We start from the raw sequence: 12,935 nt of genomic DNA on the forward strand, positions 1-12,935 counted from the left end.
GGGGGGAGTGCCGGTTTCGGTGAGGATTGGAGTCGACGCTAGCCGCGTTTGTTCAGGCTCACATGGCTGCGAGAACGCGTGTGTGACCAGCCGGGTACCTGATGCGCACTAGCCTATGATAAACGATCCCCGTGTGGAGTTGCATTGTTTGGCAACCCGGGAAAGGCTGGCAATTGAGCAATCGGACCTTTTAACGACACGGGAGATAACGACGTGCCGCAGCGGTTGCCGTACGGTGACCGTACCGGAAGCCGCGATCTTGGCGGGTAGCAAAGAAATCTGGGTCCACGACAGCTCTCTTCTCCGCAGTTTCACCAGCCTGTCAGTCCTGACTCAATCCATCGATTAGGAATCCCCATCATCGCACTGCAACACGATGGCGCCCAAGGAAACCAAGTTCAGGGTGGCTGCCGCCCACGCTGCGCCTGTCTTCATGGACAAAGCCGCCACCACCAAGAAGACTGTCCGCCTCATCGAACAAGCTGCGAAAGATGATATCAAGCTCTTGGTGTTCCCCGAGACCTTCATTCCTGGCTATCCTGTAAGTGCATCGGCTGTTAATCTCAAACTTTGTATGATGGGGCTAATGCTGATATTACCACAGTACTGGATTGAATGTTACCCACCCCTAAAGCAGGTCGCTGCTTTGGCAAAATATGCCGAAGAGAGCGTCGTGGTGGAGCCAAATGGGGAGGATGTGAGTGCCATCCAAGATGCCTGTCGCAGGACCGGTGTAGCCATCAATCTGGGCGTGTGCGAACGTGTCGCCAACGGCCATACACTGTTTAACTCGCAAGTTATTATCGATAGCGACGGCACTATACTCGGTGTTCATCGCAAGCTCCAGCCAACCTATGTCGAGCGCATGGTGTGGGCTCAGGGCAACGGAAGCACGTTGCGCAATTGGCCGTTGTCGCTCGGGTACAACCTCGGAGGACTCGCGTGTTGGGAACATACCATGAACGGCGCACGTCAGGCCCTCATCACACAGAACCAACACATTCATGCGGGAGCTTGGCCGGCCTTATCCACTATGGCCGGTTTCGAAGCCGTTGCCGACGCGCAGATCGAGGCGTTGATGAAGGCGCATGCCTTGACTGCCCAAGTCTTCGTCATCACTGCTTCCAACTACGTCGATCAACAGTGCCTCGACTGGATGGAAGAGAACCTCGGAAAGCAGGATCTCGTCAAGGCTGGCGGCGGCTGGTCCTCTGTCATTCATCCGTTCTGCTCGTACATCGCTGGTCCGCACACGGGCGGAGAAGAGAAGTTGGTGCAGGGCGAGATTGACTTCTCTCACATGGGATCGGTGAAGGTATGGATCGATGCGGCGGGCCACTACCAGCGTCCAGAGATTCTGCAGTTCGCGTTCGATGCGCGCCCACACTGGGCTGATGAAAAGACCGATCGCTTCAAGGTGCGTACAGATGAGAAGAAGTCGGATACTGAGAGTGGTTATCCGTCTCAGAGTGAGGTGAGGTCGAACTAGAGAGATGCAGTCTTGGCAAACTGTGCCGCATTGGCAGGCAGTCGCGATATGAAGTGGCGTGGTATGTGTGACATGTTACTGGTTGGACCTCGTGGAGGCTTAGCGACTCAGCCATCTTGTGCAGCCTCCCTCAGGCGGGGTCAGGTACAACTTCATATGAAGACCACTTTCATTATAACATCATTGTTACGTTCCCCAGAAATTCCGTTGTTCTTTTGTTATGCCGGTCACGTTCGGTGCCGTAGGCGACATCATCTCCGTCGTTTTGCTTGTGAAAGATCTAGTCGCAGCGCTCGACGAGGCTCGTGGCTCCAAAGCCGAGTATCAGGCCGCCGTACGCGAGCTTTGGACTCTCGACCGCACGCTCCTCGAAATTGATCTGCTTACTAGACAGCATGGGGATGGGGCTACGCCTGAGTTACGAAGTCTCTGCGAAACAGCGAAGCAAGCCGTAGCTAGATGCAATGACCGCGTCAGCGCCTACAAGAAGCGCATCCAGGGATACCAGCGCACTTTTGAAGTCGGCAAAGTGAACAGGGTCAGAGAGATTGGAAGAGCGATTGGTTGGAGGACTGGAGAGAAGGAAGCGCTGGAGCAGTTTCGCGCAGAGATCGCGGGGACTACATCAAGCCTCCAGATGTTGTTGATCACGGCAAATGTGTAAGTGGTACAATATTCCTGGGCAGAGTTGATGTTGAGACCGTATAGCACGTTACTTGGAGTGAGTCGGAAAGAGATGAACGACAAGCTTGACGAAGCAAAGCGCAGGAGCGACACCGTCACGCTGTCGAACGATGCATCACTCATCGAAATTAAAGACGGCATCGAGAATGCTAACCGTAATATCGAAGCTGCGAACTCAGTATTGGGGAATTTATCCGAAGCACTCAAGTTGGATTGGCTCCGACAGCTTGGTTCTGAGCTCAAAGGCATGATACGGGGCGCGATGACGATCAACTTTGCGACTTACCGTGCTGTTATGCGTCTGCAGACTTCACTCCCCAGCAGCCTAGAGCGAAGCATGTTCGAAGAGCCGATAATACTGGACGATCCCATGGGTCGTATTGCGCCTGTCCATTTGCAATTCATCACCTCTTGGGATGCTTTCCACTCTGTACTTGAGCTGCGTTTCCAGGACATGCCAGGCCAGATTAAGATTGGACAAAGGCAATACGCCTTACAAGCCAGCGGTACGGGAAGAGAGATCGAGTTGTCGCGTCCATGGCACGCTGCGTTTATACCCGGTCAGCGAATTGACATGAGCATCATCTTCAGTCAGGATGATGCTAGCGAGATCAGTAGCACTACCTGTCCAGGTTGCTTGACTCAATCGAAGAATTCCAGCGATGCTGAGATAGAATGCACAAATTGTCAGATCCGGTTCCGGAGGATCACCGTGATTCAGGATGACGAATCCCCGCTACAAGAAGATCAACATACTCGAGAGCCCATCTTGCGATCAGAAGCCACGGACGTCGGTAGTCAAGAACGGACTTTTTATGAGCTTGCTGAGCGCGAGGAAGAGGACGTGAGAAGCTTCAAACGAGTGCGACTCATCTCCAAAAGAAAGCGTGCTGGTAGGCTTGGACTCTTTTCGCCTAGGATAGCTGAGGTGGAGGCACAAAAGCTCCAGAGGAATCGAGATTTGGATAAACGTATGGATCTATGTGGAATACTAGATGGACGTTTCCCGCACCGTCGATCGCGAAGATGGAACAAAGTCTCCAAGAGTTACCCTATTCTTTACGGCATTGGCATTTTCAAATATGAACTTGATCGCCCGTCTTCAAAATTTGCTAGAGAGAGCGTCTTGTATGGCTATCACTGAGGCGAAGAAGCAAGAAGACGCCGAGAAGACACCTCAGTTGGAACGATTTATAGTCGCTCAGAACGAAGAGCGACTCTAGCGTGAGTGAAGTATGAACAGCGGTATGAGAGAGAGGCATCATGTGTTCAAACCGTAAGAACAAGAAAGATACACATTAGAATACATCTCGTTCTTCTGGTAGCCACTACCATTCTCTCCTACATACACCACTTCTTCACCTGCACAGCCTTACACCCATCCTTCCCAAGATACCAATCATCACAAAGCGTATTACATTCAACACCCGGCTTCACAAACACCCTACCCTCCTGGCTCGGGTCACCGTTCGGTGTACCATACCATGGCAGTCGCCATTGGACCTCGAGATCGTTGGCGTCGTAGCCTGTCGCACCTGTTGGATGTGTTAGGAGACCTATCGATGGGAGGATGGCGGTTTAAAGGAGGGAAGTGGGGGGAGACGTACGGTAACCATGGCGGCAGGCGCAGTAATTTGGTCCGGGTGTATGAGGGTTGTTGTGGCCCCAAACGTAGGTGCATGATGTAGTGATGTCGCACTTGTTCTTGTCGGGGGTGGGGACGCATGTGTCGCAAGGGGGTTCGTAGGGTGGAGAGAGAGCGGCGGTGAGGCCGAGGAGGGAAGAGATCATGGCGATGGTGAATGTCCTCATGATGAGATCCTGAGAGGGGGTAGCGCAAGTTTGATGAATAGTTAGACGATCGAGGTGAGAATTGTTGTACTGGATTGCTTTGCTTTATGCAGAAGATGAATCATGAGCGGAGTGACAGGGTGTTCTTATACTCGAGATGCTCTATCGCAGCTGTGTGGGTTCTACTTCAGCATCGTATCCCACTCGCGCCATTGGATCACCACCAAGACATGCATTCCGTATCAGCGTTCGAGCACCGACGCTCATGACCAAACCAGTACGAAGTCTTCTCAGCTAACATGGTATTGACACGTAATTCTGGGCTATCATAGTCTTACAAGACCTCTTGATCTCGTACTGCAAGACATCCCTAGTCCCCAAGAAACAAATCCATACACGCAAATAAAAGCAGCGACTCAAAGGCTTTCTCCGCATCATCTAGCGCTGCCGACAACCGACTGCTATAAAGATGCTATCGGGTAAATATAGCAAAGATGGCTGAGTTGAACATCTGATGATATGTCCTCTCGTGGTCAGGAGATCTCGTATTGCTTCCCCGCATTCCTCAGCTTGCTGATGAAGCCGTAACACGAACACTAGTGGCTTAGGATGAAGCACATCCCGTGAAGATTGCTCGCTCATGTGAAAGTGCGGAATGAGACAGAAAAGTGTGTTGCTAATTGTGTAACCGGGATATACCAGTGTTATGCGACTCCAGAACGCCATGCCATGATGCGTGTGCAACGGGTTGTCATCATATCATCTCTTTCCCTTCTTGAGCACCAGCCCCTTCCAGCCCTTGCTATCCTTGATGCGCCTGAGTGCTTTGCTCGCAACAGGGTCCTTGGCCAAGTCATCCAAGCAAGCTTTCTTTTCCTCTTCGCTCTCGTGCTCATGGAACTCGCACCATTCCTTCTCCATCTTTGGCCTCTCGCCCCTCGCCAACATTGTTACCAATTCGAAAAGGAACGCTTGCGGAAGCTGACTCCGCAAAGCTATGGTGCGCTCATCGTCGCGATCGGGGTTCCAGTACACAGAGTACATATCGAGGAAGTATCGGCACAGCGGTGCGTCTGGTGGCAGGCTCTCGTAGGCGGCGATCACGTTGCTGTGATCGGGCATCACTTGTAGGATCTCGTCGTTCGTTTGCCATGCTAGGATGACTGCGCGACGTAGCTTCGGGATGGCGTAGCGGTGTGCGAAGACGTATAGTGATATGAATCGGCGCTCTAGGAAGCCTTCGAGCCCTCTCCACTTGTATGGTCTTGAGCAGCATGGGCACAGCGTCTCTTTGGGAATCTCTGGCTTCTCGGCTGGGTTTCGTGGAGGTGGTACTATAGCAGCCTTTTCGGGTTCAGCATCGCCAGGGACTTTCTCCGCACTGGGTGCAGGGCTGCTAGCTGCAGCAGCGTTGGTCGGTGTTGCTTCTGCTTCCGTGTCGTCGGTCTCTAGAGCGATGCCCCATGAGGCAGTATCCACATCATCACCCTCCTCCTGACCGGTGGTGCTCGAGCTGTCGCCGCCATTGACACTGACTGCATGAGTCGGAGGGTGGACCTCCTTCCCCCCCTCGATAAGATGGTGCGGTATGAAGCCTGTGTATAACCATAGCATGAACGCGTCAAATACATCAGGGGTTGTGTCGTCGAGGTCTAGCGTAGTTCCCGACTTTTCGTAGGGCGAGTTGCTCTTCTCTTCTAAGCATGTGTTGAAGTATGGGGAGCATCGTCGGAGGAGTTCACGATGGCAGCTGAAAGACTCGGCGTACTCTTTTCCGCCGACTTTTACTGTGATGATCGTCTGATCAAAGTTTCTGCCTCTGGTTAGCGGTTCAGCTTGGGAAATCTGAATGTTATAACGGTACTCACCGGAACGTGTGTCCAAGCGTAGTAGCACCTTTTGAGTGCATGAAAGGCATTTTGAGTAGATAGTCAGGTTCCATTCATTGTCGCCTTACTGTGGACTTTATCGCCATTATATCTCTACTTTCCAGCCCGGGTAATACGGGGAGCTCAGTTTCAGCAATCGTGACAGATGCATCTTGGCGTTCGACCTTGCGGCGGTTGAATGCTTGTACGAGCTTCTGTGCCCTGTTCGAAGAGGCTTAAGCGGGGTGACAATGAGCTTAATTGAAACCGACAGGCCCTAGAGAACGAGTGACGGCTGGGCTCAGCTGGGCGATCTTAGAACGAGGTAGGGGTCTTGTCGAGTCGTGCGGGAGAGGATGAGTTTGATAGCCGTTTCATGATGCTTGGCGGGGAAAGCATGCCTCAGCCGACATCTGGCTCGCACAAGATCTTCATGGCGGTGAAGTTGAGCCTGGCATCTCCTTGCGCGTTGCCTAACGTAGCGACGAGTGGTGCCGCAGGATGGCCTTGGTGATGAAGTGGTGTTGGAGCGTGGTTGAAGACGCGTCGCGTCCCCGCGATCGAAGGTTGGATCCGTGCACCACTGGCCCACTGCGTCATCGTTCCCAAGGAACCGCGACGGGCCTCAACACCAAGCAAGCACAATATAGACTTTACGAATCAGATAGTCGCCGAGCATGTGCGAAGGAAGACAGCTCGTATTGCAAGGCTTACCCCGCGTCTGTACGATGTCAACCCCACTTCTGATGCAGTCATCAGTACTTGGCCGTAGCTATGCGTATAACTGTGCCGTTGGGATGCGCAGTCCCATAGTTCGATCCATATTTTGAAAGATATCAAAGATCGATTAACTCGAGATGGCTTCTAAACTCGACACCAAAGCCTACCCAGGCAACATCATTAACAACGAGCTCATCCCAGCTCCTGAGACGCGACATTCCATCAATCCAGCCACCGGCCAACCGCTCTACGAAGTGCCAGTAGCCAGGAAAGAAGATCTCGATGCTGCCGTAGTTGCAGCGCGCAAAGCGTTCAAATCATGGAGCTCCACACTCTTCTCCCAGCGAGCACATCTACTCCTCCAGTACGCCGACACGATAGAACATCACCGCGATGAGCTGGAGCAGCTCCTCACCGAAGAGCAAGGTAAACCGCTATCACTGTCCCGAACCGAGATGGATAGCAGCTTGACATGGCTACGCGCCTTCGCGACAATGGAGATCAAAGACGAAATCCTGCAAGAAGATGACGAAAAGGCCATCTACTCAACCCACCCACCCATTGGTGTATGCGCTGGCATCGTACCCTGGAACTGGCCTATCCTGCTAGGTCTAGGCAAACTAGGTCCAGCACTCATCACAGGAAACACGTTCATCATGAAGCCATCGCCGTACACACCCTACTGCGACCTCAAGCTCGGCGAGCTGGCCATGACCGTGTTCCCACCAGGCGTCGTACAGGTACTCAGTGGAGACGATAGACTCGGTCCTTGGATCACAGAGCACCCTGGTATCGACAAGATCGCCTTCACAGGATCGATAGCAACAGGCAAGTTGGTCGCAGCATCCTGTGCGAAGACGCTGAAGCGGTATGTGCTGGAGTTAGGTGGAAACGACGCTGCGATTGTGTGTGAAGACGTGGATATCGATAAATGCCTGCCCAAGATCGCGACGCTGAGTTTTCTCAACTCGGGCCAGATATGCATGTTGACGAAGCGTATCTACATCCACGAAGCCATTTACGACACGTTCCGGGATAAGATGGTTGAGTTTACAAAGAGCAATATCAAGACTGGTGCTGGCACGGAAGAAGGCGTGGTGGTAGGACCATTGCAGAACAAGATGCAGTGAGTACAGATCCATCCTCTTCAATCAATCGCTGTACTGACACATTGCCCAGATTCGACAAAGTCCAAAACATGTACGCCCAGATCCCCGCGCAAAACTGGAAAACCGCCCTCTCAGGCACCGTAACCCCAACCCCCCAAAACGGCTACTTCATCACCCCCGCCATCATCGACAACCCACCCGAAGACTCTTCAATCGTACAAGAAGAGCCATTCGGTCCCATCGTCCCGCTCCTCAAATGGCGCGACGAAGACGACGTCATCGACCGAGCGAACGCGCTCAGAACGGGGCTGGGCGCGTCGGTATGGAGTAAAGACATCAAGCGCGCGGAGGGCATGGCACGGAGGTTAGAAGCTGGGAGTGTCTGGGTGAATTCGCATTTCGATGTTGATCCTCGAGTGCCGTTTGGGGGGCACAAGGAGAGTGGGGTGGGGATGGAGTGGGGGATGGAGGGATTGAGACACTATACGAATAGTAGGAGTTTGTGGGTTTGGAAGAGGGTTTTTGAGTAGGGTGATAGGGTATGCTATCAAAGCGATAAATGATTTACCATTCAGCAAGTAACGATGATATTTTCTGTTGTGGTTTAAGCTTTGCTGCCGCCCCATTCTCTCCACCACTCGTAGAGTGCGATGCCACCTGCGGTTTGCACATCTTTTGACAGAATTAGTACGTTGTTCTTGATGTGGACAGTGTAGTTGAAACTTACTCAAACTCCTGGTAACTCCTACGGTCTTGATCTCGACATTGCGATCAATGACAGCCAGCACCTCCGCGGAAATACCTTCCTTCTCACTACCTAGCACAAGACAGCACTTCTTGGGTAGCGTACCAATATCCTGGCTTCTGACCTCCGTTTCAATCGTCTCTCGATTCACGACATCATTCTTACTATGCTCGCTCCCCAATATGCCACTCCGATCTGTCTGCTCAATACCAACAACCTCATACCCTTTACTTTTTGCATCAAGCAAGAACGCCGGCACACCAACTTCTTTCAACTCATTGATAGCAAGATGCTTCTCCGATCGCACACTGGTAGCCTTAAAGTCTTTGTGCGCGACCTTCTTAAGGTCGTCGATGTAGAGAGCTTCGAGACCGAAAGATTCAGATATACGGGAGAGACCGCCCAGGTTAGTGGGATTGTCGATAAGAGATGCAACAAGCATGACAGATGCGGGGCGTGCGTTTTGCATGCTGGGTGGGCCGCCGGGTGGGTGGAGGTTGTCGAGGTCAATGCCGGCTTTGGTTTGGAGGGTGATTTGGCCGGTTGGCTCTGCGGTGGCAGGGACTGGGGTGGTTGTAGCTGGTACAACGACGTCAAAGCTGGGTTTGGTCTCTTTACCGAGTGCTATGCGTGCAGGTGGCGGATTTAGATGACTTGACTGATCATCGCGTTCGAGAGCCTCGAAGTCTTCGTGAGTGACGACCTCTGGTTCCGGCGTCTCGATCGACAGATATCGGCCTTGGAATATGCCTGTAAGGGTGAAATCTTGTTGGATGTCCACTTTCAGTGTTCTTATCGTCCATGGAGAAGCGTTGAACTTGTCCAGTCGGCGGATGAATGCGTTCATACCTGCGAATGCAGGATTCTCGGTGATTCCCTTCCAGCCCTTCTCGACAGCTACGTCGAATACGATGGGAAACGCGAAATTTGCTTCGTGGCGGATCTGGACCTTGGGACTGGCGGAGTAGGAGTTCAGGTGTGTAATGAACTCTACGGCAAACTCTTGAGTTTCGTATGGCGCGACTAAAAGACCAATCTTCATCAAACTCGCGATATGGATAGGGCTGTATTCTTCCAGATTTCCTAGCTCTTTTAAGATACGTGGGGAATATTCCGGGTACTGGCGGTAGATGCGGGCGATGGCCCATTCGAGTAGATAGCGGTATCGTGGCCATGACTCTAGCACTAAGGCACGAGTGAGAGGGTCGAGATAATGCTCCACAAGTATGTCCTCCGCACAGTAATGACTCATCAACAATATTGCCTGCAGTTGAAGAGTGTTCTTCCATGGACATTTGACTGCGACCGGTGGTTTCTGATCCCCCCAGGAATACATCAACTCATCCAGTATAATCTGAGCAGTATCTGGATTTGAGCAACCCGGGTCATTCGGTATACGATGCAGAAGGTCTATGACCGCTGCGTATGCGTGCCATTCTCGCATACCGTAGTACGATGTATATGTTCGATGCGGTAAGTATTGTTGAAGCTTGTCGGCAGCGGCAACCTCAAACAAAAATTCTGATCTGATTGATGCTGGATCGTTGACAAAATCAACAATGTACTCTCCGAAGGGGAGAACTTTGATTGCAAATGGGTCTGCAAATGCAGCTTTGCGTAACGAGCGAGCAAGTATTGCAAGAATGTAGGAACGTCCCTTGGATAGCTTCATGAGTCGTCTCATGGCTTTTGAGAGCAGGAGATGGATGTCTGAATCTGAGGGAATTTTCTCCCGCCAGTGTCTAACACAGACTTCTATGCATGTCGGATGGAATAGTAGAGCAGGTAGGTGTACAGCAAACGGTCTGATGAAGTCGCGAATCTCAGCCTCTTCCCATAGAGCTGCCAACACGGTGTGCAGCTCGTTCGCGTCGATCTTGGCTAGCTCAGTGCGGTCGAGGAGCTCCAGCACGCTCTTGCACGCTGGCACAAAGGCTGAGCCTTGTATGCAGCTATGTTTTGAGTCGCGGAGGTCGTTGATGAAAGACTGCATAGTAGGTAGCCCGCCATCTCTTGTGCCAAAGGTTGCTTGGAGCGCAGACTGATCCACTGGATCTTCCAGTTTTCGGCATTTAGCCCGCAGGACTTCGCTAGTAGCTACACCTTTCGACTCGAGATCAGGATCGAGAAGATCGCACAGCTTTTGGCAGTGAATGCTGTGCAAGTCACTTGCTACCTCAGGCATCCCAGGCAAGCGTGACAAGCTGATAATCTCGGTAATTTCCGATATTTCCAGCTTGTGATGCTGTGGGCTTCTTTCGTATCGCGTCTTCAGGCCTTCGATGAGGCCATGCATCAGGTACAGTATCGCTGGTTGAAACATCCTCCCGCCGGCGTTTACGAGGTAACGAACGATCCCAAGAATGATTGCACGGCCATTGCGGTTGTCCACTCCAACTTCTGAGACGGCATAGTCAACTGAAGGTACGAATGATGGACTGTCTTCTGTATCGGATACAAAGCGCGAGATGACTGTAGCGAGTGCGTCACCGTGAGCGCACGTCGTTGATGATCGTGTGGCAGTGAGAGTCGATGTGAAAAGACTACCATCCGTCGCCCAAGGGAGGAAACCGTCGAATAGGAAGTTTATGTGGCCACTCAAGTCACCCCGGCGCTGCAAATTCAAGGTTAGCATCAGCAAGATCAGCCTCTAGCAAGTCGTAGGCTTTGCCCATGAAGATCGTTTCGTTGCGTAGCTAGTACGATACCGACAACAACGATACCGGTTATGAGGACAGAGGGGATGTTTACTTACTTCGATAACAAAGTCCATGTACCAGCGGCCGATCATCTTCCTAACGCTCTCCTGTATCAATGGGTTCAAGGCTGCGGTAAGTAGAGTCGTTGTCATCGCGGGAGTGATTCTAGAAGGATTTATTGCCGAAGAAGACCCAAGAAGCGTCGTCATGGACTTCAGGCAATCTTCGACCTGGCCAGAATACCGATGAAGCACGATGGTCTCAAATAGGGTCGTATAAAGGTCATACTGCTCCCGTTCTTTGCCACTGGCCTCGTATCGCATGGTAGGTGTGTCGATATCTTCAGAAGTGGCAAAGAAAGATTGGCGGATGATCCCAAGGCAGTATTTGCGTTGATCTGCATGGCCTTTCACAAGACCCAGTCTAAGCTTTCTCCAGTATTCTTCGGTGCTCACACATGTAAACTTGATCCCAGCGGAAGCGGCAAGCGATATCCATTGGAACCAACTCCTGTAGATCTTGCTAGATCGAGCAGCGAAACATGCCATGTCGAGTGCATTGAGTCTGTTCCATATTGACTGATCAATGACTGCGCCAAGATCGGTGGGCGACCTTTCTCTTTTGCTCTTCAGCAATGAAAAGAAAGCAGATAAAGTATCGTGTGCAGTATCATCTAGCCCTTCGATGCCGATGAAGCTCGAAAGGAGAGTGAGAGATTGCGAGTCGACCATGTATGAAGACGCGGCAGGTATCCAAAAGGAGCATTTTAGGAATTCGAGATAAGCTCTTGCTGTTTCGATGCTTTCCACATGTGTTTGTCCAGCTGATAGATTCGTGGCTAGGGTGAAAAGGCTTTGCTTGAGTTTGGAGTTGAGAAGAGATGCGGCATGCGAGCCGTGGGTGAAGCATATCTCAGCAATCTCGTAGAGGCTCTCCGGTGACCCTTGATCGACTAGACGGCCCAGCACGGTATTCCATAGTTCTTCATGCTGCGGAGTACTTCCAGTCTCTCCATCGGCGATTTCGCTGGGCAAGAGTCGCACGCAGATATCGAGTGCGCCGATGTCGATTCCCGATGCAGCTTTTACTTTCGCCAGGCTGCCATCAAAAGCTACTTGTCGGGTGTGTTCGTCCAAGAGACTTAGTACTGCAGCAGTAGCCATGTCTGGTGGTAGCAAGTGAATCTTGCGCGGGCGTGATAGGCATTCCTGGTAGTGCGCTCCTCAAGCGAGGTGTGGACAGGCCGTCGTAGGTATCCTGGTTTTAAATCTGACCGCTGGATGCCTGTTCTCATTAAATGAGTGATGGTAAGCAAATCGCGCGCGAATGAATATTAGGTTGAGTCGAGTTCTGCTTCTTGCATTGTTAGAGTTCACGTCGCAGGGTCGACACCAGTCACATTTTGCGCCCGCCTCAGGTGGAAAATTTAGTCGCTACCGCGATGCACAGCCGGCCGAAAGTGCGTTGTGGACAGCATCAGTCCAACAACGTGTCGGAACGAAAATGAAGCCGTACAAGATTGCTATGGGCAAAAGACAGATGTCTTGTATCGACGAGGGAACGCGACTTAAACTGGAGCATGTTACGTGGAAGGCGCTGGGACGAAAGCCGTCATTGGTGACTGCAAGGTATCCGACTGATAGTCATTGATCCTTCACCGGATGCTCATACCAGAGTAGCACTGCATGCGTCTAGACAGCTTCACCGTCTGTTGATGCCGACTAACTCTTGCTTTTGGCCAGGTTGTCCTGTCGCGTCGTGTGCATAGTCGACAGGCGGGGGATGCTGTTGGTACTCGCCGGTACGTACCTAGATACAGATCCGAGTTGA

The 12,935-nt window shown here is 51.9% G+C and overlaps 6 protein-coding genes across 6 annotated transcripts; 3 read left to right on the forward strand and 3 right to left on the reverse strand.

Moving 5' to 3' along the window:
- The first annotated feature begins 120 nt into the window (after nucleotides 1-120).
- Nucleotides 121-1,766, forward strand: BKA58DRAFT_381220 (carbon-nitrogen hydrolase). Its single transcript, XM_046169992.1, has 2 exons — nucleotides 121-541; nucleotides 605-1,766. The coding sequence occupies exons 1-2, from the start codon at nucleotides 377-379 to the stop codon at nucleotides 1,487-1,489; spliced, it is 1,050 nt and encodes a 349-aa protein (XP_046028184.1). The 5' UTR covers nucleotides 121-376; the 3' UTR covers nucleotides 1,490-1,766.
- Nucleotides 1,600-3,462, forward strand: BKA58DRAFT_137473 (uncharacterized protein). The gene is made up of 2 exons (XM_046164503.1): nucleotides 1,600-2,149; nucleotides 2,198-3,462. The coding sequence occupies exons 1-2, from the start codon at nucleotides 1,710-1,712 to the stop codon at nucleotides 3,315-3,317; spliced, it is 1,560 nt and encodes a 519-aa protein (XP_046028185.1). The 5' UTR covers nucleotides 1,600-1,709; the 3' UTR covers nucleotides 3,318-3,462.
- An 8-nt stretch (nucleotides 3,463-3,470) lies between these two features.
- BKA58DRAFT_467885 (uncharacterized protein) lies at nucleotides 3,471-4,073 on the reverse strand. Its single transcript, XM_046175080.1, has 2 exons — nucleotides 3,781-4,073; nucleotides 3,471-3,708 (listed from the first exon to the last, which is right to left on the reverse strand). Exons 1-2 carry the CDS (start codon nucleotides 3,983-3,985, stop codon nucleotides 3,515-3,517), a joined length of 399 nt encoding a protein of 132 aa, XP_046028186.1. The 5' UTR covers nucleotides 3,986-4,073; the 3' UTR covers nucleotides 3,471-3,514.
- A 281-nt stretch (nucleotides 4,074-4,354) lies between these two features.
- Nucleotides 4,355-6,070, reverse strand: BKA58DRAFT_137500 (uncharacterized protein). The gene is made up of 2 exons (XM_046164505.1): nucleotides 5,833-6,070; nucleotides 4,355-5,783 (listed from the first exon to the last, which is right to left on the reverse strand). The coding sequence occupies exons 1-2, from the start codon at nucleotides 5,904-5,906 to the stop codon at nucleotides 4,724-4,726; spliced, it is 1,134 nt and encodes a 377-aa protein (XP_046028187.1). The 5' UTR covers nucleotides 5,907-6,070; the 3' UTR covers nucleotides 4,355-4,723.
- Nucleotides 6,071-6,689: 619 nt separating this feature from the next.
- Nucleotides 6,690-8,191, forward strand: BKA58DRAFT_311983 (aldehyde dehydrogenase-like protein; the record flags this gene model as incomplete). Its single annotated transcript, XM_046167357.1, has 2 exons — nucleotides 6,690-7,678; nucleotides 7,732-8,191. 2 exons carry the CDS (start codon nucleotides 6,690-6,692, stop codon nucleotides 8,189-8,191), a joined length of 1,449 nt encoding a protein of 482 aa, XP_046028188.1.
- Nucleotides 8,192-8,228: 37 nt separating this feature from the next.
- Nucleotides 8,229-12,591, reverse strand: BKA58DRAFT_137477 (uncharacterized protein). The gene is made up of 3 exons (XM_046164504.1): nucleotides 11,162-12,591; nucleotides 8,389-11,020; nucleotides 8,229-8,333 (listed from the first exon to the last, which is right to left on the reverse strand). Exons 1-3 carry the CDS (start codon nucleotides 12,266-12,268, stop codon nucleotides 8,266-8,268), a joined length of 3,807 nt encoding a protein of 1,268 aa, XP_046028189.1. The 5' UTR covers nucleotides 12,269-12,591; the 3' UTR covers nucleotides 8,229-8,265.
- Between the last annotated feature and the right edge of the window lie 344 nt (nucleotides 12,592-12,935).

Source organism: Alternaria rosae, assembly GCF_020736505.1.
Source record: "Alternaria rosae strain MPI-PUGE-AT-0040 chromosome Unknown BKA58scaffold_3, whole genome shotgun sequence".
Classification (NCBI taxonomy): domain Eukaryota; kingdom Fungi; phylum Ascomycota; class Dothideomycetes; order Pleosporales; family Pleosporaceae; genus Alternaria; species Alternaria rosae.